Source organism: Dicentrarchus labrax, unplaced genomic scaffold (genome assembly GCF_905237075.1).
Source record: "Dicentrarchus labrax unplaced genomic scaffold, dlabrax2021, whole genome shotgun sequence".
NCBI lineage: Eukaryota > Metazoa > Chordata > Actinopteri > Moronidae > Dicentrarchus > Dicentrarchus labrax.
Genome location: NW_026136715.1, coordinates 7,811,136 through 7,836,558, shown reverse-complemented (window position 1 = coordinate 7,836,558; position 25,423 = coordinate 7,811,136). Strand labels below are relative to the sequence as shown.

The window sequence follows — 25,423 nt, the reverse complement described above, 5'->3', positions numbered from 1 at the left end:
GGGTGCAAAGGCCTGTGCCTTACAGAACAGGAAGCTACTGCTGCTTTATATGCACAAAACTGACCTTCACTTCACAGACTGACCTTTCTTACTTTACTTACAGTATGAATTTTTTTGCATATTTTCTGGCACTTATTAGCATTAAGTCTAGTGCATTCAGGGCAGAGCAGAATTTCAATTGTATGTTCTTTGTGTTGTTAACCATATTAAAATTGCGTATTTCTAAACCTATGAATGTGTTACAATCGGCCCATTTGTGAGCAGATACATTTTTTACTGCCCATTTCAATCATGATTCAGTTTTATTTCCGTTTGACTCATTAAAACTGAAAATGTTGCTTTCTTCCATGTGACACAGTTGTATAACCAGGGAAGCCTCCACTTTTAGATTGCTCTAGTTTTACATGCTTGTGGGCAGCCACATCAGATCATTTATTCATGGGGTTTTCTCTCCTAGCTTTCATTAAGACGACGGGAAGTGGAACATCTGCAGTTTGTAGACATTTCACAGCAGGGGATTTTCACTATGTGGCACTCATAATACTGTATTTGTCTACAACAACAGAATTTTGAGAACAATTAAAAGTCAGAGAATTGGATTTCATTGAGTGACATGAAGCATGAAGCAAGAGAGTATGTGTGCAACAGACTGTAAAGTTCTCAGGGCATTTATTTACAATAAAAACAACAACAACAACAACAACCAAACATTCATTTCATTGTAAATCCTGCTGGCTATTAACTATTTGCTTTACTATCCATACTTACATCATTTTGTGATGATAAGGCAACTGAAATGATCAGCAGGATCTACTTTTCCCTTTTACAGAACAGTCTGAATAGCTTTTAAAATAATTTTCTTCTACAAAACCCTCAAATTAATATTTTTAAGGGTACGAAAAATAAAACAACAATAAATTGTTGGCTTGGCAGTAATTTCAAGCTGTCCCATTTAAATCAAAGGCTAGTATTATACACTATGTACTCCAACTAAACATCTATTTACAAAATCAGTAGTTGTATATTGAGTTTTTTTTCTCGCGTTAAAAGCAAATAAATATTCACTATTTTATTATAATTGCATTGCATGTTTACTGCACTGAAGAGATCTCACCCTTGAAATAGAGCTTTACAGATGACAACATTATAATTTACTCCAAAGCAACATATACAGTATGATCATATGACAGGATGCTGAATGTAGTCACCAAAAAGATACAGTATAACAGATGTATACCATAAATGCCACTTTAACAGGAAACAAATCAATAAATAAAAACATACATTAGAGAGGAAAAAGCAAGAGACTGGTATCCTCAACGACAGACAAGACAGACAAAGCAGTTAAATCAGTCATTGATGGGTATATCCATACATTATCAGACTATACAGACAGTGCTGAAGTATAACTGCATTGCACAACCATTTTTTAAGAAAAACTAGTATGCTTAGAAATTATTCTGAATATATTAGTTTTACGTTTGATCTAATATTGCAATCCCATTATTGGCTGCAGAACATGTGAGTCAAAAATTAGGTAAAATAAGTCTCAGGGACAAAGAAATTGCATGTTTAAGTTTTAAGGCCATTTCATGTTATCTACAATGCATTGCTCTTTTCACAGTGACCTGTGGTGTTGAGTTTGTAATCTTATCTTGTGGGGATTTGGGTGATAAAAGGAAAGTATCCAATTGTTTTGCTGCAGCTATACAGTCTGTCTATTTGGATTTAACCCAGAAAATAATCACATTTGACTACATCCAACAGAAAATTTCTATATCACATTAGATGTTTTGTCAGAAAATAGCCATCTTTAATGAATATTTGGTATTATTCATACATTAGAGATCTTTATTGAGCCAAAACCTTTGATTTGGTAAAACCTCCAGTTATCTTTTCTTTGTTCCAGCAAAAAGTCTTTCTCACAATCTCTTCAAAGAGCTCAGTTGTACTGTCTTTACCCTGAATAGCCAGCAGACCTGGGCTTCAACAAGACAAACTAAACCAAAGTTGTATCTCTTACAAGCACATCTGTAGATAAAAATATGCACTTTTGAAACAATAGGTGTGGTAAAAAAAACAAAAAATATACAACTAGGCAACAGATGTGTGGACAGGCAAAGAAAAGAGTGGAAGGAAACAACACTGTGCAAAAGCTGGCCCCTCTTTGTGCGTCATCCTCTCCAGTGTCCCCCAGGTTTCTGGATAAGCTGCACTCTGGCCCTCACTGAGCAGCAGACTGGCCAGGCTCCACCTGCTTTTTGTCTTCTTTCTCATCTTCCTTTTCTTCCTCCTTCTCATCATTGGTCATGGCGAACGCCTGCACTTGTCTCATCTCCCAGAGGGATTGTGACTTATGGGAATGCTTTGGGGATAAGAGAGATGTAAAACATTTAAAAGGAGCTATATGTATATTATCAGTCACATTCGTAACTAAAACAATTATTTGCATCTATATGCTTTTGTTTTGTTAATTGCTATGTTACTTTGACAAGCAGTTACACAGAAAACACCTGAATATAAAGTACATATACAATACACAAGCATAAGCACAATTTAATTTGTGTATATACACTATATCTGGTCCAAAGTTGAAATCTGTGGACTGAGATATGACAAAAGAGTACAGAGGAAAGTCTAACCTGAAGATGGAGATTCAGGATACAACCAGGTGGATGGAGCTAACAGTTCTGCACACAGAGATGCACAAACAGCAATAAAAAAAAAACCATCAGCATCAACACACGAAAAGCAGTTTAAAAAAATCCAAAGAAGGAAATCATGCGGAGCAACAAAGGTGATTGAAAGGTAGCTCATAACTGAGAAGTAAGAAATTCAGTGTAGTCCAGGATGACGTTGACTCACCGATGAGGACTGATGATCATGTGGTCGTTCCAGTTTGATACGGATATCTGTCCCCTTCCCTCGCTCTGGCTTACCAGGTCCTGAAGATTGAGTGTAACAGTATATTAAGCCTCAAATATCATAGTAATATATGTCCATCACATCATAGATTTGAATATAAAAATCAGGTAGAGAGAACACATAATTTGTTGCTTTATATTGAAAAATGTATATTCAATGTTTTTACCCATTTATGGTTTAAGATGAAAAATTGTACTTGATAAAGAATATTCTGAAAAGATGGTTGTAATATTATTTAATGTGTATTTTTTGGTCTTTCGTAAAAGGTTTTGTGTTCACTAAGAGTGATGATATGTGTTTTAATTTTGATCTGCATCTTGCTGTGTGTGCATTCTCAAAGATAGAAATTGAAGCCATTCAAACATGCTATAGCCTGTGTATTTCCTCATTGGTGAGGTAAGATATTAAATCATGTTAGTAGAACAACAGGAATACTGTTAAAAGTACTCTTTCGATCACTGTTTCTGTTTCTTTAGTGCATGAGGAAAATGTCCATATATCTCCAGAATAATCTCCATTTCATTCCATGATGACCCTTCAAGGAGGACTATGGACATGTGAGATAACATCCATTTATTGATAATCCATTAAGCGTTAACTAATCACATAAACTCATAGTGACTTAATTATCGTTGACTGGAGAGCAAAAGGAATTAATGATACATCCTGCATTAACTCATGCATTAATCATCATGAGTCACTGCATGTATTAGTTATGCATCAGTGAATCAGTAAGCATCCGTGTTTTCTACCCTTATTATGAAGTGTTCCCGAAAATGATAAAGTGAATAATTAAATCAATAAATATAAAAAAAGAGCTTTTTTTTTTTTTTTTTTTAAACAAACTTAATATGCTGGACATGCTTCTCCAAACACCCAACCTCTCTCACCTGGGGAGTTACCACGACTGGTGGTACTAGTGCTGCTGATGCTGTCCTCCATCCAGGTGTTGTAGGTGAAGGAATCTCGTTTGTGTGGTGTCCCGGCAGATGACAGACTCTCCTGCAGATACACGGTGTATATTAGATATTAGACAAACCGATAACCTACAAGAACACATATTGAATATAGCACTCACCATGCCGGTGTCATAGTCCTCTGTGGCCTCTGTCTCGTTCTCCTCCACCACACTGGCGAAGCTGCTAGCATTGGAGGAGGAGCGCGAGAGGTCTTGACCCTCGGGGATGGATGGGGCCCTGCCACCGAGATAAGAACTACACCCTGGGTTAACCACTCTCCAGCACAGCCAACCCTGATTTTATCTTATGTATAGGACACAGTCATTCAACATGCTGCCGCAGCTGAGGATTGCCCAGCGATAACGCAAAGAAACGTATGATCAATATATCCATTATACACACCTGTTCTTTGTGGTTGTGAGCACTTCAGGGGAGCTCTGATTGGATGAGTTGTCAGATTTGGGATCTTGAGACACGTGACCACTGTCAGGGGTCTTCTGGGTATTTGGCGAGTTCTCTCTACTGTTGCATTAGACATGTGGTACAAAATATCATGAAAAGCTAATAGGGCGCAACATAGACAAAATCAATAAAATATGCATGCATCAGTAACAAGTAAAAGGTGGTAAATAATTATGATTACAAGGCGTTAGATTCAAAAGATAGCACAGGAGAAAATAAGAAAATGGTGTATGGGTAGAAACAAAGATAAATACAGCAGTAATATGTCTTTTGTCACCTCTTCTCCTGGACTTCTTGAATGTTTTCAATACCAATGGCACTGCTTCTCCTGGAGCTGAAAGGACCAGACTTTTTCCTAGTCGGGCTTTTCCCCGGGATTATCAAAGACTGCCAGGGAGAGAGGACAGGCAGTCAGTGTCAGAGTCAAAACACTTCTAATACCTTAAATATCTTTGAGTAATATTAAGTTAATCTAAAGAGCTTATCAATCAGTTTATTTACTACTGAGGGGAGATAATGGTTATTTTGACATAACCTCTCAAATGCCATTTTACTGCATTCAAAACTGAATTATAAGGCAGAACAGTAACATTGCTCCCTTTGAGTTGTTACAGTGATGAAAAAAAACTTAAAATATGCACTTAGCAGCTTAATGTCAAGCCCCGGTGCCAGTCTTTCAGCCAGAGCAGAGCACACTAAGGCGGGAGATGAAAGATGGATTTAAAGGCTCCAGGGCCTACCACTAAATATGCTTTCTCAGCGACTGCTTTGTTCATTCAATCTCCCTTTTAAAGCTCTCAAAATAAGAACTTGAAAAAGCCCTTTATTCAATGTGGCTTCAAAGAGCAGGAGGAGGATTTTTAAAAATAATTTTTCTGTAAGGGGGTCATTAAATCATTAATATTCATCATTTTTAAACAAATAGAGAATTAAGCATACTGGAATTAAAATACAGGATTGTCATAAGAGACTACAGAAGGCACAGTAAAGCAGATAGGACAGGAAGAACAGAAGAAAAGAGTCAGTAAAGAGCCGAGGGTGACTCTTTCAAATATAACTTTTACTGTCTACGTGCCACATTCATAGCTGCTTATCTCTTAATATGTGAATGATTTGTGATGATTAATTATTTGAATGCTTTCTAGACAGTAGTGTATGTAAATTACCAAAGATTGGAATTGACAAATCCGAAAATGAGAGATCAATTTGTACAATGTATTCTGTCTGTAACACACAATGCACACTATACAGAGTGCTGAAATGTACAGAGAAAAGTGTTTGGGCACGATACAGTGGAGCCAAGCAGACAATAAAAAGGAGCAAAGAGGAGAAGCGAAGAGTTAGAGAGTAGTTAGAATTAGACATGAACCTCTTCTACTGTTCCTATCCCTATGGCACTGCCTCGACGTCCATATTTACTGGGACTTTTGCCTGGGACAAGCAATGACTGAGCCACACAGGAAGAGGAGATACAGAGAGAGAGAGAGAGAGAGAGAGAGTGTGATGAGGACAGAGGACAATAGGAGGAGAGGAGGGTAAAAGGGGGGGGAGAAAACATGAGATATATACAAATATATATGAGATTCCATGCAGTAAGTTAGGTTGTTCAAACAAAATACAAAGCACGTGTTAATTGGTGAATACAAAGAGGGACATTTTGGGTCCATGGGTGCAACACAGGCAGCTGAATGGGAGAGAGAAGAGATGAGCCAGTTATGTGCGCCATATGCCTGTGAGAAAGAGGATGAAGAGATAAAAACAGCAGAGGAGGACATACAGCATGTTACACATTAGGTTTCACATCAAGACAGGGTTATGGGCCAAAGGCAAGCTAGGGTTATATTCGTTAGTATAGCATGTTGGTTAATATTAGTGGTTACTTATTTTTGAAGGTGATCTTAAATGTGATGTAGAAATACAGTATAAATGTGTGCTGTTTGCAGAAATTATTTTCACTTCCATACAAATCAGAGGATTTCCATTAAAAATACCATAACCACAGTCCCCCAAAATATACAGTATATAATATATATCAGACAAGCAGTATATGCATAGTGACTGTTAAGTGAGGACCTTGTAACTACAAATTAAGTGAGTTATATGTTTTATTTTTAACTGAGGGATGAAAAGCTCCTCTCTGAGTTGAAAAATGATTGCGTAACATGTAATGTTTTCAGAACCAATTATATAAACTCAAAAAAGGAAAAAATGCCATTTGGAGATACAAGGTCTTTACATGATGACAGAAATAGTCATTTGTTCTAAATCATAATCACAAATACTGTGTGATCACCCAAAAAAGTCCACAAGCTTTGGCTGGCATGCACACAAGCACACAAACATACACACACACTCACACACACACAGACAGACACACAAACAGGACCAATCCACATTTATTAGAATTCATGTGAGGACTTATGAACAATGCAGATGCATGTGGATTAAATATTATTAGAACACAGCTAAAAACAGTAAATATCAGAAGCAGCTTTAACCCAGGGGAGAAGTTCACCTTGTGTCCTACAAGCATTCAAGTCTATGAGTGTCGAATCACTTCATTTTGTGGTGGCAGACAATGTGCGACTGTTGCAATGTGAGAGCCAATTTTAAGACCCAGGCGTAAATGCTCCACTCGACCGAGCGTGCAGCCCTTCTCCGTGAGAAGTTAGTGCAGCAGGCAAGTGAGGGAGGAGGGGGCAGAAACTTTAGTAGAACTGCTGGGAGAGGCAGAAGAAGCGAGACTCCTCACTCAAGACCAGGAGGAGTGGCACTGTACTTACTATCCCTGGGAATTTGGGGCTCTCTGCGGGGTCGTGGTTAAAGCTGCCGCTGAGGCTAGTGGAGACTGTGTGCGGCTTCTTGAAAGTAAGACCCGTGGCATCCATAGACTGGCTCCTGCTGCGGATCACCCGCTACAGAGAGACGAGGAGGAGGAGATACATTCAGATGGCACTGACCCCTGTGACCCCTCAGCATCGCTGTACAGCATTACAGGCCAAGAGGAGCCTCAGGGCGGTTCCTGAACACTGACCACTACAGGCAGAGAGAGCTGGGTTGATGCTAATCCTGACAGACAAGGAAGCGACAGAGAACACTGCTAAGCTTTAGTGCCCGGAGGGGGGTTCAGATGAGTCATTATGTGTAGATAGGTGGTAAGAGAAGAGAGGGGAAGTAGAAGGGCGAACAGATGTCTGACCACGCTGAGTTTAAACACAGCCAGGAGAAGTTTAAAGCCCAGTGTACCTCTTTGCAGGCGTGGAGCAGAGTATAGAGGCAAAGGCATCTGATGGTGAAAGAAATCTATCCGTTCCCTTTGATATTATGACATACAGAGATGACAGAATCATATCAATAAGTGACCAGTGTCTAAACACTGGAGCATGCAGAGCACAGCAGCACAAAACAGCTAGGAAACAAGGGGAAGAAAAGCTGGAAAGTAAAGAGTGGTGTGTTCCAGCAGGACTAAGCAGCAGAGCTTCTCTTCAGTCAGACTGATAGAGACTGAGGGAGACTGACAAAGCCCTTACATCCCACAGCTTGCATATAGACAAGAGCAATCCTGAAAGACTACCAGAAAGGAGACACCCTTTTTTACATCCACAGGAGAAAAATATGACAGCTGGTACAAAAATTGATTATTGTAACTACTGTTGATGCCAATTTTATACTGTTCATAGCAGTAAAGCAGTCAGTAACAATTACTTTTATAGTCTTACTATAACACTTCAAGGTATAGTTAGACATTTTGGAAAATGTGCTTTTTTGCCCTGTACCTGAACATTAGATAAGAAGATCAGTAGGACTCTCAAATGTGTCCACTATAGAAGCTACAGCCATCTGCGGCTTAGCTTAGCTTAGCATAAAGATTGGAAACAAGGGGGTGGAGATAGTTGGCTGGCTTGTAATTTGGCTATGTAATTTGTTCCATCTATACAAAAGCCAAAGTGTAAAAAACGACAATTTGTGTGTTTTTCAGTGAGCAATGTGGGTTCTGTCTGAAGCTCTGAGCCACTGTCTTACCCAGTTTCCAGTCTCTATGCTAAACTAAGATAACCTGCTGCTGGCTGTAGCTTCCTATTTAGTGTGGTATCTATCTTCTCATCTAACCCTCAGTAAGAAAGCAGATAACTGTATTTCCAAAAATGTCAAACTACTTCTTTAATTAAGGTAAATCTAAACTTTAATTACAATTTCAGTCTTTGTAAAAAAAAAAACAGTGCTCCTATATTTGTGGTATTGTAAGCAAAATATAGAAATTAAATCACTACAAAGAACATGTTGTAGCACATTTCTTTTACTTATTGTCATACTCTTTTTGTTTTTTGGAAGCAGAGAGTTGCAGCAAGGGAAGCTGTCAGTTTGAAGCCTCGGCTTCTGCTCCTGCCTCTCCAGTTACCTTGAAGGACTCAAAGAAGCCCCCTCCTCCTCCACTCCCATTTTCCAGTTTGTCGTCCTCTCCTCCAATACCCATCATGGCCTGGCTGTTCAAGTGGAGCTCCTCATAAAGGGTCTCTAACAAGGCTGACCGCGTTCGTTCCTCAAACACATACACACACACAAAAAGAGGGAAATGAAAGAAAGGGAAACAAAGGATATTTTGCATGGTTCTGGCAAAATGACAGAAATGTTTTAAATGCTTTTCAACAACTCACCTCTAATTTGGCAAATTTCTCAGCTTTGTAGCAGGCATACTCTGCATTGATGAGCTTAGTAAAAAGGAATTCATGGAATGCAGGGCCCTGGAAAGAGAGGAACAAGGAGACCAGCCCTCATATTAGAAACTAAATGATGACCAACAGGAGGAAAGTGCACTGGCTAGAGGAAACAGTAGTTCAGGTCTACAAGTCACTTTTAAAAACATACTTTTTTAAAGACAGCCGGGTTTGGGAGGGCTGGGCCAAAGAAAGGTACATCATCCCGTGCTGTCACTGACACCTACGAATTAAGAGTAAGATGAGGTTTAATGTAGTGTTTATGACAGGAAGCAAAGTCAACCATGAGGGAAATAAGTTACCCTGTAGAGAACATTGTCAGAGCAGGGGTTGACCACTTGGACCACAACGTAGGCGTGGAGAAAGTTGGAGGCGATCATGTCCGGTACAAAGGGAGTGTTCTCCTCTTGGAATACAATTGCCACAATGTCGTTCCCTATGTGACGTTTTCTCTGCAACTGCAACACACCAGCCACATATCAACTTATGACAGATTAATTTATAGGTACATCTAGTATGCTTCTCTCAAGACAGTTACTGTAACATGAAAGGATACTGATCCCAAGCATTGAATGATATGTAAGAATGTTATTTGTTATCTGCAGGTTGCAGAAAATCTATGATGTTTCAGGACATATTTAATGTTGGAATTGAATTTGAAAGACAATAAGTAAGAGACCCTTTTGCTGCAGTCCCTAATTGTTGATAAAGCCTAGTCCAATTCAAAGAATACTTTACAAAGAAACATTTTTTTTAACACAAAAGACAACACAAAGCTAGCAAATTAGGTATTGGGAACCATGTAAATTACAAATAATAAAGTGTTCATTCTTCATTCTTCTTTCTTCACATCTCACAATTGAAAGCATGTGAATTTGTGAAAAACCACCAGGGAGTGCTGTTTTACCCGACGAAGGCCTGAATAACTACAGACTGGCTCAAAGGAGCCTATGTTTTACTGCTGGGGAGACTGAACATGTAGACATTGCCTCATCTGTGTTTGCACAAACCACGATAGCAAATGGTGTGTGAGCCTGCACTAATTAATCTGTGTTTATGTGAATATGTCAAAGAGAGAAGGAGGAAGACATGGTTGTATGAGCAACATGGCGCTGCATCTCAGCTTTATATCACTGTGAGGAGGGACTGCTGAAACATACATTTAAAGTGATTTATGTTTACTTCTAATGTTTTCTCTCTCTTTTTTTTGCAAATGTGCACTGCGGTTGTTTGGCACAGGTGGGACCTACATGCAAAATATGGTACTACGATACCCAGAGGGAACCTGTCTGACAGCTTGTAGTGAATTATAAAAGGTGTGTTAGTCTGGTATTGTATTAGAGTACCTGCTGGGTGTCCCCCTCTGTGTAAGGCAGCTTTGTGGACACATGGAACATGACCTCTTTGTTGCGGTAGTTGCAGTAGACTGATTCAGTGCCAGTCTGCCCGTGAGTCACGTCTAACCCTCCACGAAAACTGCAAGCACACAGAACCATGTCTAACAAGATATTCTCCACCATCACTGCAGTAGCATGACCATCAATCCTGTTGCTAGCCTGATATAATGTAAATTGTGGTAGGCATCCTGTTATGAAATGTATGGTCAAGTATATTAAGTGCCTTCAAACCACACTTAGATCCTCACCCTTTAAAGTTGTGCAGCTCAATCTTCTCTCCTAGAAACTCCAGGAATTCTACAAAGGCAGGACTCTCTTCACTGTTGCCAAACAGCTCTTCCTCTGAAGTCTGTTACCAGTAAAAAAATACATAAACATCAAGGCTTGGAGAACAAAATGATTTCAGCATCCACAAGTTAAAAGTGTTGGGAAGGATTTGAACAGTATATTTTGTACTGGTCATTACAATGTTAGCATCCAGTAATAATGGCACTTATGACTATATTATGACAATGTCTGAGAGGCAAAATGAAAACTGTTAACAAGAGTTAAGATTTACACACTAGAGTGCCAGCAATGGCACAATGAGTATTTTATGTAAGGTGTGCTTTTACTTCAGCAGATCATTAGGGTCAATAAGTGGATGCAAGAAAGTGCATTGTGTTTGGCACTCTTGTTCAAACACAATGCATTTCCATTTGAGATTACACACGTGGCTATAATCAATTACAACAGTAGGTATAACAGAATGGGCTTTAGGAAAGCTTGTGCAATAACGATCAGCTGTGATAGACTGTTCATTATTTACTGTCGGCAAGTGGAGTGGTGATGTGAACACAAAAGCCTGCCTCAACACAAACACAAAGAAACAATGCATGAGAAGAAGCTTATTGAGTATTTCTGTTTTGTTTTACATATGCAATATTCCTACTTAACCATCATGCCTTTCACTTAGCACCCCTCATGAATAGAAATGTCCTGAAGCGTGAGCAGAGGGCCTTCTTTGACACGGCCCATGGCTCATTTACAGTGTATTTAACAATGTAAACTATTGCAGGCTTAAAGGGATCAACACAGAACTCAACACACTGAGGTCTTTATTCTAAGGTACAAGTGCCCTCAGCAAAGCATTCAATAGCTCTTCTGCCCCCCACATAGTAAACAAAAGGGCTGTGATTGCCTCAGAAAATGAGAGGGAGTGATAAAGACAGCCGCAGTGACCGGGTTGGACTGAAAGCCCATAATTGAGACTGAGGGATAATCAGCTTCCTTGAGGAAATCAGAAATTACAATGAATTGTATATTATCATTGTTCATGGACTGAACACAATGAATATAAAGGATGCATGCACTTCTACAACAGCAGGCTTTATAGCTCACCTGTCCGAACTTTTGATAAATGACCCCAAACTTGAAATTGTTGCTTATCACATGTTCGTCAAAGGTGACAATAAGTCTTGAAGCCTGTAAAAAAAGTATATATTAAAAGATAGGTTCACAGTTTTAGAATTAAACAATTAAAACAAGTCAGGTGACCATATGAACATGATTTTTCTTATTCATACTGGCAGTTAAGTCTTCCTAGTGATGGGTAACAAAATACACAATGCTCGTCTTATGCAAAAATGTATTTAAAAGTTGATCTGAAGCTAATATGAGGCTTCAGTGGTCTAAATTGCAACCCTATGCTTCAAATTGTTTGATGTGTGGGCCTGGAAAGAGCATATACAGCAGCTGCAAACAATACAAACCAAACCAGATCTTACTTTTGGATAAAGGACAGGAAAAAAGCGGTCCACGTTGACCTCTTCACAGACAAGCTTGGATTTGAAAAAAGAGAAAGATAAATGTCAGAATGTGGTTAGACACTCACAGCTGATCAATCTCTGCATTATAAAAAAAAAGCTCTTCGTACCTTGGCCATTTGGACCACATTGGGAAACTCTGTCAGACAGGAGATGGGGATCACATCATGGTAGGTTTTCATCTTGTTTCTGGTGAAGTCATAAAACAATCAGTGTGGTTTGAAAGCCATATAATGTGATGCAACGTTTCTCAGAATTTATCAGATGGGAAAGAGATGATCCGGTTTGGACCATCATCAAACTTCCCCACCCATGTCTCTCTTTGCCTTCTCTCTCTCTCCCTCCCTCCCTCCATCCATCCCCACCCACTTGCTGGCCTAAATAGTCCATCTGTTACTCTGCTGTGGGAATGACAGTGTTGTTGACACTCTCTCCAGCTTTATGACTCTTATGATAACGCCCATGCTGGGAGGATGTGTTTATCCAGTCAACATTAGGCATTTTAGGAACAAAACAATGTGCATTTATTCCTTGTTGATCAGACATCAGACTGCCAGATTTTCTCTGTAAATTAAGCAACATTATGGTGCACCATGAATGCATAATTATTAAATAACCTGAGCATTAGACGGAGATGTTCCTGGTCACCAATCACGTCGTACTTTAGAGAGAACACCAGATGTCCAAGGGCACTGTCCACTGAATAGTAATTAAAGTGTTCCTGAGGGCACAGAGCAAGGATACAGCCATTAGTATCAGTCATAAACAGAGTACATGAGACATGTGCATGGGCTCCAGTCATTACCCATATCGTTCCAAACTGAGTACCTTTTCTTCTTCTGTTGCTCTTCTACTACAAGCAGATCAAATTTGTTCATATTATCGTGTGTAAGAACAGGTGGCAAAGCCTAATGCATCTTCATTAGCAACAGTGTATGAGGTGCCAAACAGTGAGGCTGGTCGCTGTAAGTGCTTTACTCAACTGGGATTGCTTGTTGCTTAGTTGTTTCATTACTTATTATTAGTAAGTATAATTTCAGTAATATCACTTTGAAAGCAGAACATACTGTTTTAAAAAAGTGTAGAACTGACTATATTGCTAAATAACATGATGTTACTATCATTATATTTAACTGCATGATGAAGATGAAATTGTACAAGCTAAGATAAGATGGGAAAGCAATCCAGGAAATGTTTAACTAATCAGCGATGGGGGAAAATTTGCAGAACAACACAACTACTGCATTTAATTTCTGGAGAGAAAACTCATGGGAAATACAGATGCAGTGCATTAATCTTACAAGGTCGATATAATTTAGCTTATAATTAATGTAGCACAGTTTGTATTACTTGGTCGAATGCCAACAGAAATTCAGTGTTATAATTATAAATATTTATATAAAAATGTATATATAATCTCTCTATAATTTCTGCTTTGACCCTTATAAATAAATTATGGTTTCAAAAGTCATGGCAATGCATCCATGAAATATTGCATTTTTTTCAGTTTAGCTTGTGCTTTGTCAAGATGACAATTAAAATGTATAATAACCTTGCCCAGGAAGTGCTTCCGGTAGATTGTAGCTGTTGTTTTACATTCCAGCTTGGTGCGGGTGTTTGGGGACAGAGGCTGCAGCGGTTCCGTGTCCACTGTGTCACTCAGCTCATGGTTTGTTCCTTCAATCCAGTAACCCCCAAACTGTGGCAGGAGGATGAGAGGAAAGGGGCTTTTTCTGCCCAACACCTGTCCCAAAATGCAAGACAACAAGGGTTGAGAAACAGAATGGTGTAAATGTGAAAGTTATTTCAGGACACAAATTAAATTAAACTGATTACACAAACATGGTGAAAAGTGCTACTGCTGCACATTATCATCCTACCTCATGGACACTTGGGTATGGAATGTAGTCCTCCTCAGTCTGCAAAAAATAGGGAAAAACAGCTTTGTTTCCTCATCAAAGATTAAAAATAACCACACTGTCCAAGTCTATAATCCCAAGAGACACTGTTTCAGAGTAATTGCATAACTGTTATGTAATTAAAATCAGTTTGGTAACCAACTAGGAATCAATGCAATGCTTGATCAAAGTTTTGTCATTATTAGGCACATTGATGGTTTAAAAAACCTCATTACATCAACATCATATTGCACTGCATTATGAATAAAACTGTGCTACAGTATGCTGAAGTAATCAGCCTGTCTGGCAGAGAAAGATATGGTGGAGCTGTCGTTGAGACAATGACCGCATCCCGTGAATAATACTGTCTCTACGTGGAGAATCGTACCTTGAGTGGGGGAGGAAAGGTGCATCTCTGCTCATCCATCCTGCTCCCCTATGAGAGGAGAGGGTGAGATAAGAAAACCAGAGAGAGAGGGAGAAGGGTCACGATCAGTTGTCAACACAGCAGCTGCCTTTGTATTGAAAAAAATTCAACACAAATACATTTGTCGTTGATTAGACTTCCACATAAAGTAGTCTGTTCTAAATGACTGCAACAAAACAAACCGGGAGTAAATTATCAACCTCATTACATAACAGCACAGTGATATCCCAAGAGGTATGCAGCAGGCAACGCAGCAAAGTTGGAGAGGGACAGATGGAAAGATAGAGAAAGAGATACATGACAGCGAGCGGATACCGAAATAGACAATTAACGGATGCTAAAGAGCAGGCATTTGGGAGTGACTGAAAAGTCTGTTAGCATACAGAAGAAGTGTGGTAATGAGACCGCAGGGATTAAGGGGATGCTGAACTAAGTGACACTGAAACACCCTTTGGACATGAGGTGTGTATGTGTGAAAGAGAGTGAATGGGAATGATGAAGAAAAAGAGATGCAATGATACTAAATCAGGGCTAGGTGATGGCGCCTGGTGCAAAGGAAGATGATACGTCATATCAATGTATTGAGGAAAAAACAGAGTCCTGCATCACAACTCCTGCTAAAGAGGAATATTTCTTTTTAAAATATTCAGTTATGCCAACGTACACGGCCAGACGTCAAAGCTATTATGACTGTTATTAATTTTTGAAAACAATGACCAAAATGTACTCCATCATAAAACTCTTAAAGCCCCAAAATAATCACCCTTTCTAAAGGTTTCAGAAACCAGGAGACAGTTTCTTAAGGTGAGATAACAAGCTTACAGCATTGCCAGCCAGCGTTACAACCAGAATGTTGACAGATACGCCGAGACACACACATAATGCTCTGACGGCTCTCCTCTGTAACCACAGACACAATATCCTTCTCATGTGCAAAATGTAAAGAAGTAATTGTAGCCAAGGAGAGGGCCAAAGTGCCGCAGAATTAGGAAGAGATACACTGACTGGTTAGTTGCTTTGTGAGTACAGCTTAGGAAGCCGAAACAAAATAAAAAAAGATCAATGCATCATCTTACCTGCATCTTTTCAATCATTTCAAATAAATCTGTAGTCTGGAGAGAGGAGAGTGAGATTAAAATGTTTAATGTTTGTTTGTTGGGTGCTGAGGTTCATTTATTTCTACAGCAGTGAGTCTGTTGTTACAGTTCAACCCTGCTCAGCATGTATTATGTGGAGGCCCATCACATGCCATCCAGTGACAGAAAAATAAAGTCATTTGATTTTTAAGCCTTGTATTTTGTTGACCTTACTTCCTTATTGTGTTCTGTGTCTGTTTATGACATAAACTAATGGCTGTATCCCTGCACTATGCCTTCAGGAACACTTTCATTACTATTCAGTGGACAGTGCCCTTGGACATCTGGTGCTCGCTCTAAAGTACGATGAGGCCGGGAATAGTTCTATTGTGATTTTTTTTGCCTTTAAAGGTTTTTCTTCTGACCTTATTAAAACGTAATATGTAGAAAATGATTGAAGTGGTAACCTTTCCCTTTGCCACAAACTTGCCTTGGACATTTGATGAAGATAACAAAATAACAAAATGACCAGAAAGCATTGTTATAACACCAAATAAAGAATTATTTCATGTATTATATAAGGGTTATGCATGAACAACTATTACTTTTTACCGTTTTTCAAAAAGTCAGTGCATTCAAGAAATACAGTATAATTCTAAATAGTGACGTTACTTATATTTGGGGTCAGTAAGACCACAGCAAGGTTTAACTCTTTGTTAGACTCCTCATGAACCAGCTCTAAAACACCAAAAAACAAGACTCAAATTCATGTTCGTCAACAATTGATATAAAATCAGGAATATTTAACACATTTCAAGGTGATAAAATAGTGTTAACTGTGTGTTCTGAGCTGTTAAAGAGGCCCGCGTGTTTCCAGGACCCCAAACAGAGCATTATGATTACCTGCTTTAAAAAATTCTTATTATTGACATTGTAATTCGGGGAAAACTGCTCAGCATGTGATGTAAAGTTGGTTAACCATAACCATACCATCTCTATCTCTATCCAATCTCTTATTTCAAAATAAATTTTACCTGATTGCAGCATATGATCTCTTGCCTCTCGCCTGTGGTTTGTCTATTAAACAATCATGTGTGACCAACCGGCTTTTCCATATTAAACACCCTCCTAATACTTTAGATCCCATGCATCAGTTGAGCACACACTCTAACTACGGCCAAAAAATGCCGAATTACAACAGTCCATGGAAACGTCGGACTGGAGTAGTCAAGTGAAGGCTGAAAGGTTCAGCCAGTAAAGCCTGACAGAGTCAAACAGTTTGTGTACAGAGCAATCTTGTCTTAGCTTTCAGTGTGAGTATGAGTAAAGTCCTCCACCATGTGCAAACAATAGTCTGCCACAAACCCTGAAAGTAAATAACACTGGCTTCGACAACATTAACCAGAGATTAGGGTAATAGAAGCTGTAGTGTTGAGCTACATAATATCTTCGGACTTAAACGACAACTGCATTTGCCATAAAATTTTATGCTGTGATATACAGCCATAAAAAGCATGGGTATGTCTGAGCAAATGTTGTAAGGTTACCTGTTCGTTTACACTAAAAGAAACACTAATAATAGAACAAGAAATGTTCCACTGCAAACATACATTTTTCTTCAGCTCATCACTTCGATACACAAGCAACGTGAACTGTCAGGTTTTGCATTAGCAACTTTAATCTCAATTTGGAGAGGCAGTTGTCCAAGCCTCTGCTGCTGAAAATGCTGCCAAATACCCTCTCTAGTTTGCCATCTAGTGATGTTTTCCATCCAGCATGTTTCTACAGTAAAGCTACTTACACGGCTGGGTTTCTTCCAGTGTGCCTTTGTCATCGTTGGAGCACTGAAGTGGTTGTCATGATTTTCAGCCATTTTTTAAACTTTCCTTAAACCGGCGTCCTGCAGCTTCAGAAGATGTTTTGACTTGATTGACTTCAACAGGTTTGGATTAAACTTGCTCTCTGACTGCTGTGCCTTTGTCAAACTGCAGACAGTTGACTGTGTGCCTGTGATACCAGAGGTAAAGCTGCACCCCTGCTAACTGCAACCATGACTGGAAAAGTGTTGGATCAGAAAAAGTTTAGATCCACAGACTCTCCCAGTGTGTGCTCTAAACATACAAAATTATCAGCAAGTCTCAGGTTGCATGCAAAGGCAGCTGATATTGAGAGAGGAGTAGTAATCCTCTGACTGCACCTAGAGGTGTCTTGTCTTGTGCTGATCCCTCCTTGTCACTCTCCCTGTGTAGCATTGCAGGAAGAAATGCAAACCACACATCATCCACCTCAGTTGTGATCGCAATCCCTATCTTGGCTTAGGGTGACAGATGGCCAAAGGTGGAGTCCAACTCTTCTACTCCCATAAACAAGTCCTTGAACAAGTCCTGTTTACAGAGGATCTATGGGCAGTTTCACTATACTTAACTCCCCGAAAATATCCAATGAGTGAATTAGGAGATCATCAGCTAGGAACAGAATAATGTGGAAAATGAGAAGATGAACAGCGTAAAGGAGACAAACATCTAGACAAAAGGAATCTGGATAAACAAACCGCAATGGAAAGAAAGTAGAGACAAACAGAAATGATTTGAGGAAAAAAAAACAAGACATCTCATTTTAACATTTCATCTGAGGAGATGTGGTGAGCCATAGGGAGTCAGGCTAGCATACAGTGCAGGTGTTAGAGCTAAGACCTTTTTATTAAGAGAGCTAATAGGATCATCATTATGACAAGAGGCAAATTAAACATGTAAGACCTCCTCTCTCCTCCAGACTTCTCAGGTGCAACTCACAGAGCTCATTATAACTTTGACCAGCTCCAAGAATATCAGGGATTATATTTTTGTCTTTTTCTTTGATGCACAGCATATCGGGTTCTTAGTTCTGCTTTCTAGTTAGCTTATTTAGGATTATTTAGGAACTCACTGTCATCACAAATTTAGGGAGCGCTATTAAGAATTCAGCCCGACTGATGTAGTAACTTCTGAGAAAAACAGATTTTCTGGTAACATGAAAGACAAAACCATGTCTGCACTAAGAGCTCCACCCCAAAACATTGAGCCAACACTGTCCATTATCACTGGACCATGTATGGCTTTTACATGTGTGTGTATCCTGAAGCGGTTGTGTTAAATGTGTTTCAAAACTATTTGATCGCGCACAGGGTTACTAGAATTTCATAACTGCCTTAAGATACATGCTTTGTTTTTAATCAGGTTGTGGTGAGGGACTGCATTGCAAACTCACTGTTTGTGTTTCCTCTCACATAAATATGCAACATTGTTAATATGACAGTATAGCAGTGTGGTGTGAATTAGGCAGTGACCATAAGACCTAGTGGGGTTAATTGCAGATTGACCTGGTTTTCGAATGGCTCTGATTAAAGTGATACCATCCTCTAAGTATTGCCCCACTAAGCCCATATCATACTGCAGTACATCACATTAACAGATCAGATATGTTCCTTTCCTGGATTCCAGATCAAAGGGGGTTGAATAAAATGGGGTTACAAAGATCAAATATGAAACACAACTGTATTTTAACTGCTGCTGGCACCTTTTAGAGTGTAGTAAAGTAAATGTTTTCTTCTGTGCAATTACAAACAGATGTGTAATGCACTTTTCTGGTATTCCTGAATGTGAATAAAAATGGGGAAAATGCTATAAACCAAGTCTGGAATACCTTCATTGGTGCCTTTAGTGGCTTCTTCCATGTCATGCAAATCTGTACCACACAGACGTTTCACAAATCCTATCCTCATGTCTGACTAATTGTAACTAGTAAGTCTGAGGCACCTACAGATGGTGTGTGCTGCAGGGATCAGGAGTGACGGTTAAACAACCCAATCTCCAAATTCTCCTTTAATCCCCTTTCTCCTCCCACTCCCTCTGCTCTGCTCAGATCAAGTCAGATTTGAAGAAGTATAAACCCCCTTCCAAAGTGGGAGAGACCTTATGAAACCAATCTGACGTGAGTGAGATTGTATCCTGTTTTAATCACCATCAAGCTCAGCTTTGTTCTGTTTCTAAGTTCCCAAAATATCCCAGAGAGGTTTTTCACGTCAGTCGCTCGTTTATAATGATAAGACGAGCCAAAAGGTAGACATGAATATTCTGACAGCGAGATGGATTTAATAGTTACTGTGACAGTCTAAATAGATTTACTGAAATGATTTCCTCCTTAATCACTTCCACTTTCTGCCCTTTATATTCTGGATCTATAACCACAGCAATTCATTCTTTATTCATATGAATTTCTCTGACAAGAAGAAGAATAGATCAAGCTAAACCGATTCATGAAGGCTGAAAATCTTGTAAAATCATTGAAAACTGTTCCAAGTGAACTGGAGACAAATTGAATGGGCCCCCGTTGCAATGAATCTTACAAAGTGAACTCCAGAAAATATATTGCAAGCTAAAAAACACACGTTAGCAGCAGAAATCTCTGCTTATCTTTAAAAAAAAGCCTGCCAAAATAGTTGATTATATTTAGCTGACATTGAAGTAAAACTGGATAACAATTGAACCCCAGACAAAGAGTGGTTGAAAAAGATTGACTTTCCAATTTGGTGACGATTATCTTGGATGATGGTGGGGGCGAAGAAGTTTTTCTTTTGATTAAAAAATGACAATTGCTGAGACAGGCTGTATTTTGTTTGCTTTGATGGAATCAGACTTGCTAAGCTCGAATTGAGAAACCGTCAGCGTCAAGCTGACATTTTTCGGCTAAAAATAGATTTGTATAAATTGAATCAGGCAAACATAATCGTCCCAGACACAGAGCTCTGTGCACTCTAATTACGTAAGTTAAACAAAAGAAGACAAGAATAAAAATCAAAGTAACCGCAAACAGAAAGTCTAACATGGTCATGAGAGATTAAATATAGACAGAACTCTGAGGAAGTGCATCTGGACCAATGATCCAGACAGAAGCAGGTGTAGAGACAAGACGAGCAGAGACACCTAACAAAAATTGCTGAAAGAAAGGTCACAGAGAGGTCCATCGGATAAGGTCAGGGGTCAAAGTGCAAACTCAACCCCCCTCGTTCTCCTCCTACCTTGTGGAATGGTGAGGTGGTGTATGGGAGTGTAGGCTGGAACAGCTGGGGCTCTAGTGTTGCAGAAATTCGGGGGTCATTCCCATCTTGTTTCCTACAATCAGACAGATGCAAGAGAACATTCAGTCAGAAAAGGTCACTCAGTTTGAGATCAAGCAAGAGGACATCCAAAGGTACTGCCTCGGGACATGTTGTTGGTCTCATTTAGCAACAGAATGAATTTGTATGGACTGCTGGTCTGAGACTCTGCAATGGCCTGAAGCCCAGCGAGAGGGTTTCTTGTTATTAGAATTATGGTTTCTTTCTCTTTCTCTCTAGAAAGTGAAGCACATAAAGTGGAAAAATCTGACATAGTTTCTGACACACAAAATAGGACTTCTAATTTACAACAGTGTACAAAGCAGTGAATACAGGTCAAATTAAGACCTCTATCAATCAGTTCAAGAACAGTAGCTGTCCTTTATTTTCTCATTGGGAATCATCTGTTTTATCTAATCTGTAGTACCCTGGTGATATAAAATTAACCCTGGTGCCTGAATGCTTTCCTCACCAATAAATTAATTCATTATAAGTAAATAAAATGAACTAACTAAACTGTTACTCATATAACTCTCTAGGGACGTACAAGTTAGGTAATAATTGACAATATATTATTATAACACTCGTAATAATATATGATTTCTTCACTGTGAACATCATTGCCGAATGATATCAATGCATAGTCCTCTGTGCAGATTCATCTCTTTTGGTGTATAAGCCACTATTCTGAAACACTTCAGGGATCTAGGGACACAATACCCATAGTTTCACATTTATTCAAACAGAGCATCTCCCCTCTCAAACCCAGGAGAATAACACATTCCTAATGCAAAGCTGAGCAATACTACTGTCACGCATCCTTTGCTCTAAACTCAATATCTCTACCAGGACAGCTTTATCCCCACAGGATCACTGATCGATAACCCTGCTGAATATGGCGTCCTATTGACACTGACAACCAGCCAGTTTGCACAGCAGGCTTTCAATTTGTTTGATTAATCCAATCTATTTCAAACACACAAAGTGATCGACCAGTATGAAAGCGAATATGAAATGATCATTAGCTGTGATGATGCAAAGTGAAAAATGCATGTTCTCTGTGATGATCAAAGAAGGCAGCCATAGTGAAATATGTATTATATTTCTGTATATACAAGGTGCAGTGTACTCCAGCAGCCAAAAGACACCAAGCTTCACATTCAAATATTATTCAATGCATTCAATAACTCAATGAGACAAAATGGACAACTCTTGAACTCGAAAAACTAATTATTTTTCAAGCAGATAGTGTGGCTGTCTGTGCTGGAACAGTAATAACTTGAGTGAATGTAAGGAGCTGTGCTGGTCTGGTGCTGAGGATGTAGATAAGACAAACAAGAGGGACAGTGACCAAAATTGAAATCTGTTTTTCATTCAAGCAGTGCACTCAGAATCAAATATAGGTGAAGAAAAGAGAGCGTGAATCATTAACATACAGCGCTGCCTGCTATTACACAACGAGTGAATCTTCAGTCAAAGAAGTTCCTGCATCATCCACATGAAATGGGAACAATTGTGAATATGGACACTTTCTCAGCAGGCTCAATAAACATGAAAGAGCCCCAGCAGCAGCTCTCCCATGGGAGAACAGGACACGATAGGGCATCAGCTGCCCTGAACTCTTAATTAGAACTGATGCACAATAGATGGATGCAAGACACACACAGACAACACACACAAACACACATGCATTTATAGGAAAGAAAATGCTTTCATTTCTAACAGTTGGTTTAAATATAGATATTGATTTATATTAAAAAGTGTGTTGTACATACAGTAATACAGTACAAAACATGCAGTAAATAATGAAGACATAAATAGGCTACAAGATAAACCCTCTATATCCTATTCTAACAGCATGAAAACACACACGAGTGTAAAAGTGACAGAAGGAATGTCCGGTCCAGTCAATTACAAACTGGTCCTTCATCACAAGCATGTTGTGCAGCACAGATTACAGATGGCTGTTTATACACACACACCTGCCTGCTCTGTGTACAGTGTTTCCATGTAAGCCCTCCTGCAGATCAGTTTGCAGCTCTAAGCCACAGCTTCATCCCAACACCACAACAAATTACATAACACACCCCAGCTGGTTAGCGATGCACCACAGAAATCAGCTGTGTGAAGAGGTCACATCTTGTCATCTGGGCGACCCGATGTCCTGCGTGGAGCGGAGCAGCAAACTTACTCAAACAGTGGCAGCTGTACGCTGGGCGCTCCCAGGGAAGTCCGGACAGTGACCAGCACTCGGCAGATGACTCACAGTCTATGCTTCTCCTCTAGTTAAGCGTTTCACTCCCACTCCCTCCCTCTCTCTCACAGTTATCTCCTCTCTCTCTCTCTCTCTCTCTCTCTCTGCTTGTCTCCGTTTACTCACGTCTCCCTCTCCAGCTTCAGTCAGCTCACTTGCTGCTTTCCATCAGTTGTTCACCTGCTGGCCTCACTCTCAGCTCTTTAGACTGCCGCACACTCCCAGTGAGCATCCTCTCTGCCACTGATCTCTCCTCCCTCACTCTCTCTCCTCCCACTCAGTCTCTCACAGACACATATGCCCTCTTTAGTTGTCACTTCCTCCATCTCCACCCTCTTTGTCTGCTCTCAAGCTCACGCACAGGATGTGGCACTCGTCCGAAACCCCAAACTCTAAACCGCGCACCCACCCCCAACCATCAACACCACCCATATCCCCTTCAAAGCAAGAGACCCTCCCCCATCATCCATTCAGGGGACGACTGAAGTCTGCCGCTCAGAAAGAGAAAGAGAAGCAGGGCTGATTAGGGTAAAGGGGGTTGCCTTCAATCCCCACACTGCCTCACAAGCCAGCTAGGGCAGTTGCTGTGGCAACAACATCAGCCACACTTTAAAAAAATAACACCCACATGCACATGTTCATTATGATATGACTTGAACAAGATGATTATGTCCAACAGTAAGCTCCCAAAGGTGAATAGGCATTGCAGCATCCTTAATGCTCATTGTGCAGGATGAAAAAACAGGTGTGGAAAGGTTTTAATTACTGTAATGAGTTTCATTCAATCTCCACTAAGCTACCATCCACAGTTCCCGGCAGACCTGTGACTAATGTTACCAATAGCGCCTTTTCCTGCTAAATCCTTGCTAAATAACATTCTATGACTGACTGACTGACTATGACTTAGACATCCTCTCAAGTGTACCTCAAACAAAAGTATGTCTTTCTCTCTCTCTCTCTCTCTCTCTCTGTGTGTGTGTGTGTGTGTGTGTGTGTGTGTGCGTGTGTGTGCGTGTGTGTGCGTGTTTGTGCGAGTGTGTGTATGTGTATGTGTTGTATGTGTCAGACATGAAGAGATAACAAGGGATTACAGCATAGTCATCATACTGTGCACCATTAAGAGCTGTGTATTGTGATAAACAAAGCAAATAATCCTCTCAGTGTCCAAAGCTTACTGGTTTAAAAAAAAAATGTATTATATCATTGGACCGAACTTTAACATTGTCCAGATTAGCAGTAATTTGTTGAGGCATCCTGCTGTATGCGACAATAATGTCTCTCTATCTCTCTTTTAAACCTCTAAGCAAAGACTGCAGATGTTACAGTATATGCTGCTCAGTTGTTTTTTTGGAGGAGCTCAGTGTGGGGGTCAAAAATTTTATTGTCTAAGTAAAAGTCTGTGAGGGTCTTTGTCAACAGCTCTAAAAACACATTATCGGATAAGAGCAGGCAGATTTTGCGTGTTGAGTGGTGTTTTAACACCGATAATTGCAGCTGGTTCCAATTAAATCAAAGCCACATGCATTTAGCATGTCAGTCTGAGACCTCACTGAGGACTCAACCCTCTTGAAACAACAAATAATAGCAGAACAAGAAGAAAATCCTGAGCCATGTGGAGCTTTATTTTTATCTGTGGAGGAAGATAGTTGGTTTTAAATTGATAGTATCCACCCAGCTCCAATGTCATCTGCAGAATCCCACATTAAATCCCTTCCGACCGGCCCCCGCTGCCAGGGATTCCCATCCCATTAGCCTGGTGAAATGGCCTGTGGTCACTCCCCTCTACTGCCTCCACCCCTTATCCCCTGAGAATAACTGCTATCCTGAAATGTCCCCATCTCCACCCTTCTCACTGCCTCTCTCACTTTCAGGTTTTTAGGAGGTGTTTCTCAACCAAGATGAGTTAGATAACAACACAAGACACAAGCTCAACTAATGGCTAAAACGGGATCCTATAATTCCCAAAGGATTAGGGCGAGCCAAATCAAGAGCCAGCCACTGTACGCCATTATCCATCAAGTTTCATGAATCTATTCAAATTAAATAAATAAAATAAAAATGTAAATGTATGTCTATGTTGTTATGGTGAACAAAATAAGCCTGATGAACAGGTAAGAATGTAATCTGTATATGGGAGGCTGAGTGTGACCAGCCAGTGACCCTGAAGGGCAGCTAAAGGTTCAGGTCTCCAATCACAGACAGATTATACGCCAGCGACATGTCAGAGCTCTCCAGCAGGCAAGATGGCTGCTGTTCTGAAATATGAATGAACGGTTATTTATGCATAACCACTGAGTTTTTCCCACAGGTTGAGATTTAATTAGTGGTGGTCGACCTCAGGGGGGAGAAAGGGGACGGGGAGCTGCAAGCA

The 25,423-nt window shown here is 39.9% G+C and overlaps 1 protein-coding gene across 14 annotated transcripts in view; it reads right to left on the bottom strand.

The window, feature by feature from the left end:
* Window positions 1-652: 652 nt before the first annotated feature.
* LOC127377080 (rap1 GTPase-activating protein 1) overlaps window positions 653-25,423 on the bottom strand; it is a 55,874-nt gene continuing 31,103 nt past the window's right edge. For 3 of the 14 annotated variants that reach the window (XM_051424691.1, XM_051424685.1, XM_051424698.1), the window contains exons 3-25: window positions 20,721-20,814; window positions 15,665-15,700; window positions 14,550-14,597; window positions 14,144-14,182; window positions 13,816-14,007; window positions 12,881-12,984; window positions 12,374-12,452; window positions 12,225-12,278; window positions 11,839-11,922; window positions 10,707-10,807; window positions 10,408-10,537; window positions 9,364-9,519; window positions 9,213-9,284; window positions 9,002-9,088; window positions 8,746-8,886; window positions 7,130-7,261; window positions 5,716-5,793; window positions 4,624-4,733; window positions 4,287-4,406; window positions 4,004-4,139; window positions 3,816-3,927; window positions 2,866-2,945; window positions 653-2,365 (exon numbers count right to left, since the gene is read on the bottom strand). In XM_051424691.1, coding sequence (XP_051280651.1) covers window positions 2,225-2,365; window positions 2,866-2,945; window positions 3,816-3,927; window positions 4,004-4,139; window positions 4,287-4,406; window positions 4,624-4,733; window positions 5,716-5,793; window positions 7,130-7,261; window positions 8,746-8,886; window positions 9,002-9,088; window positions 9,213-9,284; window positions 9,364-9,519; window positions 10,408-10,537; window positions 10,707-10,807; window positions 11,839-11,922; window positions 12,225-12,278; window positions 12,374-12,452; window positions 12,881-12,984; window positions 13,816-14,007; window positions 14,144-14,182; window positions 14,550-14,597; window positions 15,665-15,682 — 2,214 coding nt within the window. In that variant the 5' untranslated portion in view covers window positions 15,683-15,700; window positions 20,721-20,814 and the 3' untranslated portion in view covers window positions 653-2,224. The other 11 variants (XM_051424693.1, XM_051424692.1, XM_051424694.1 and 8 more) reach the window with 11 other exon arrangements.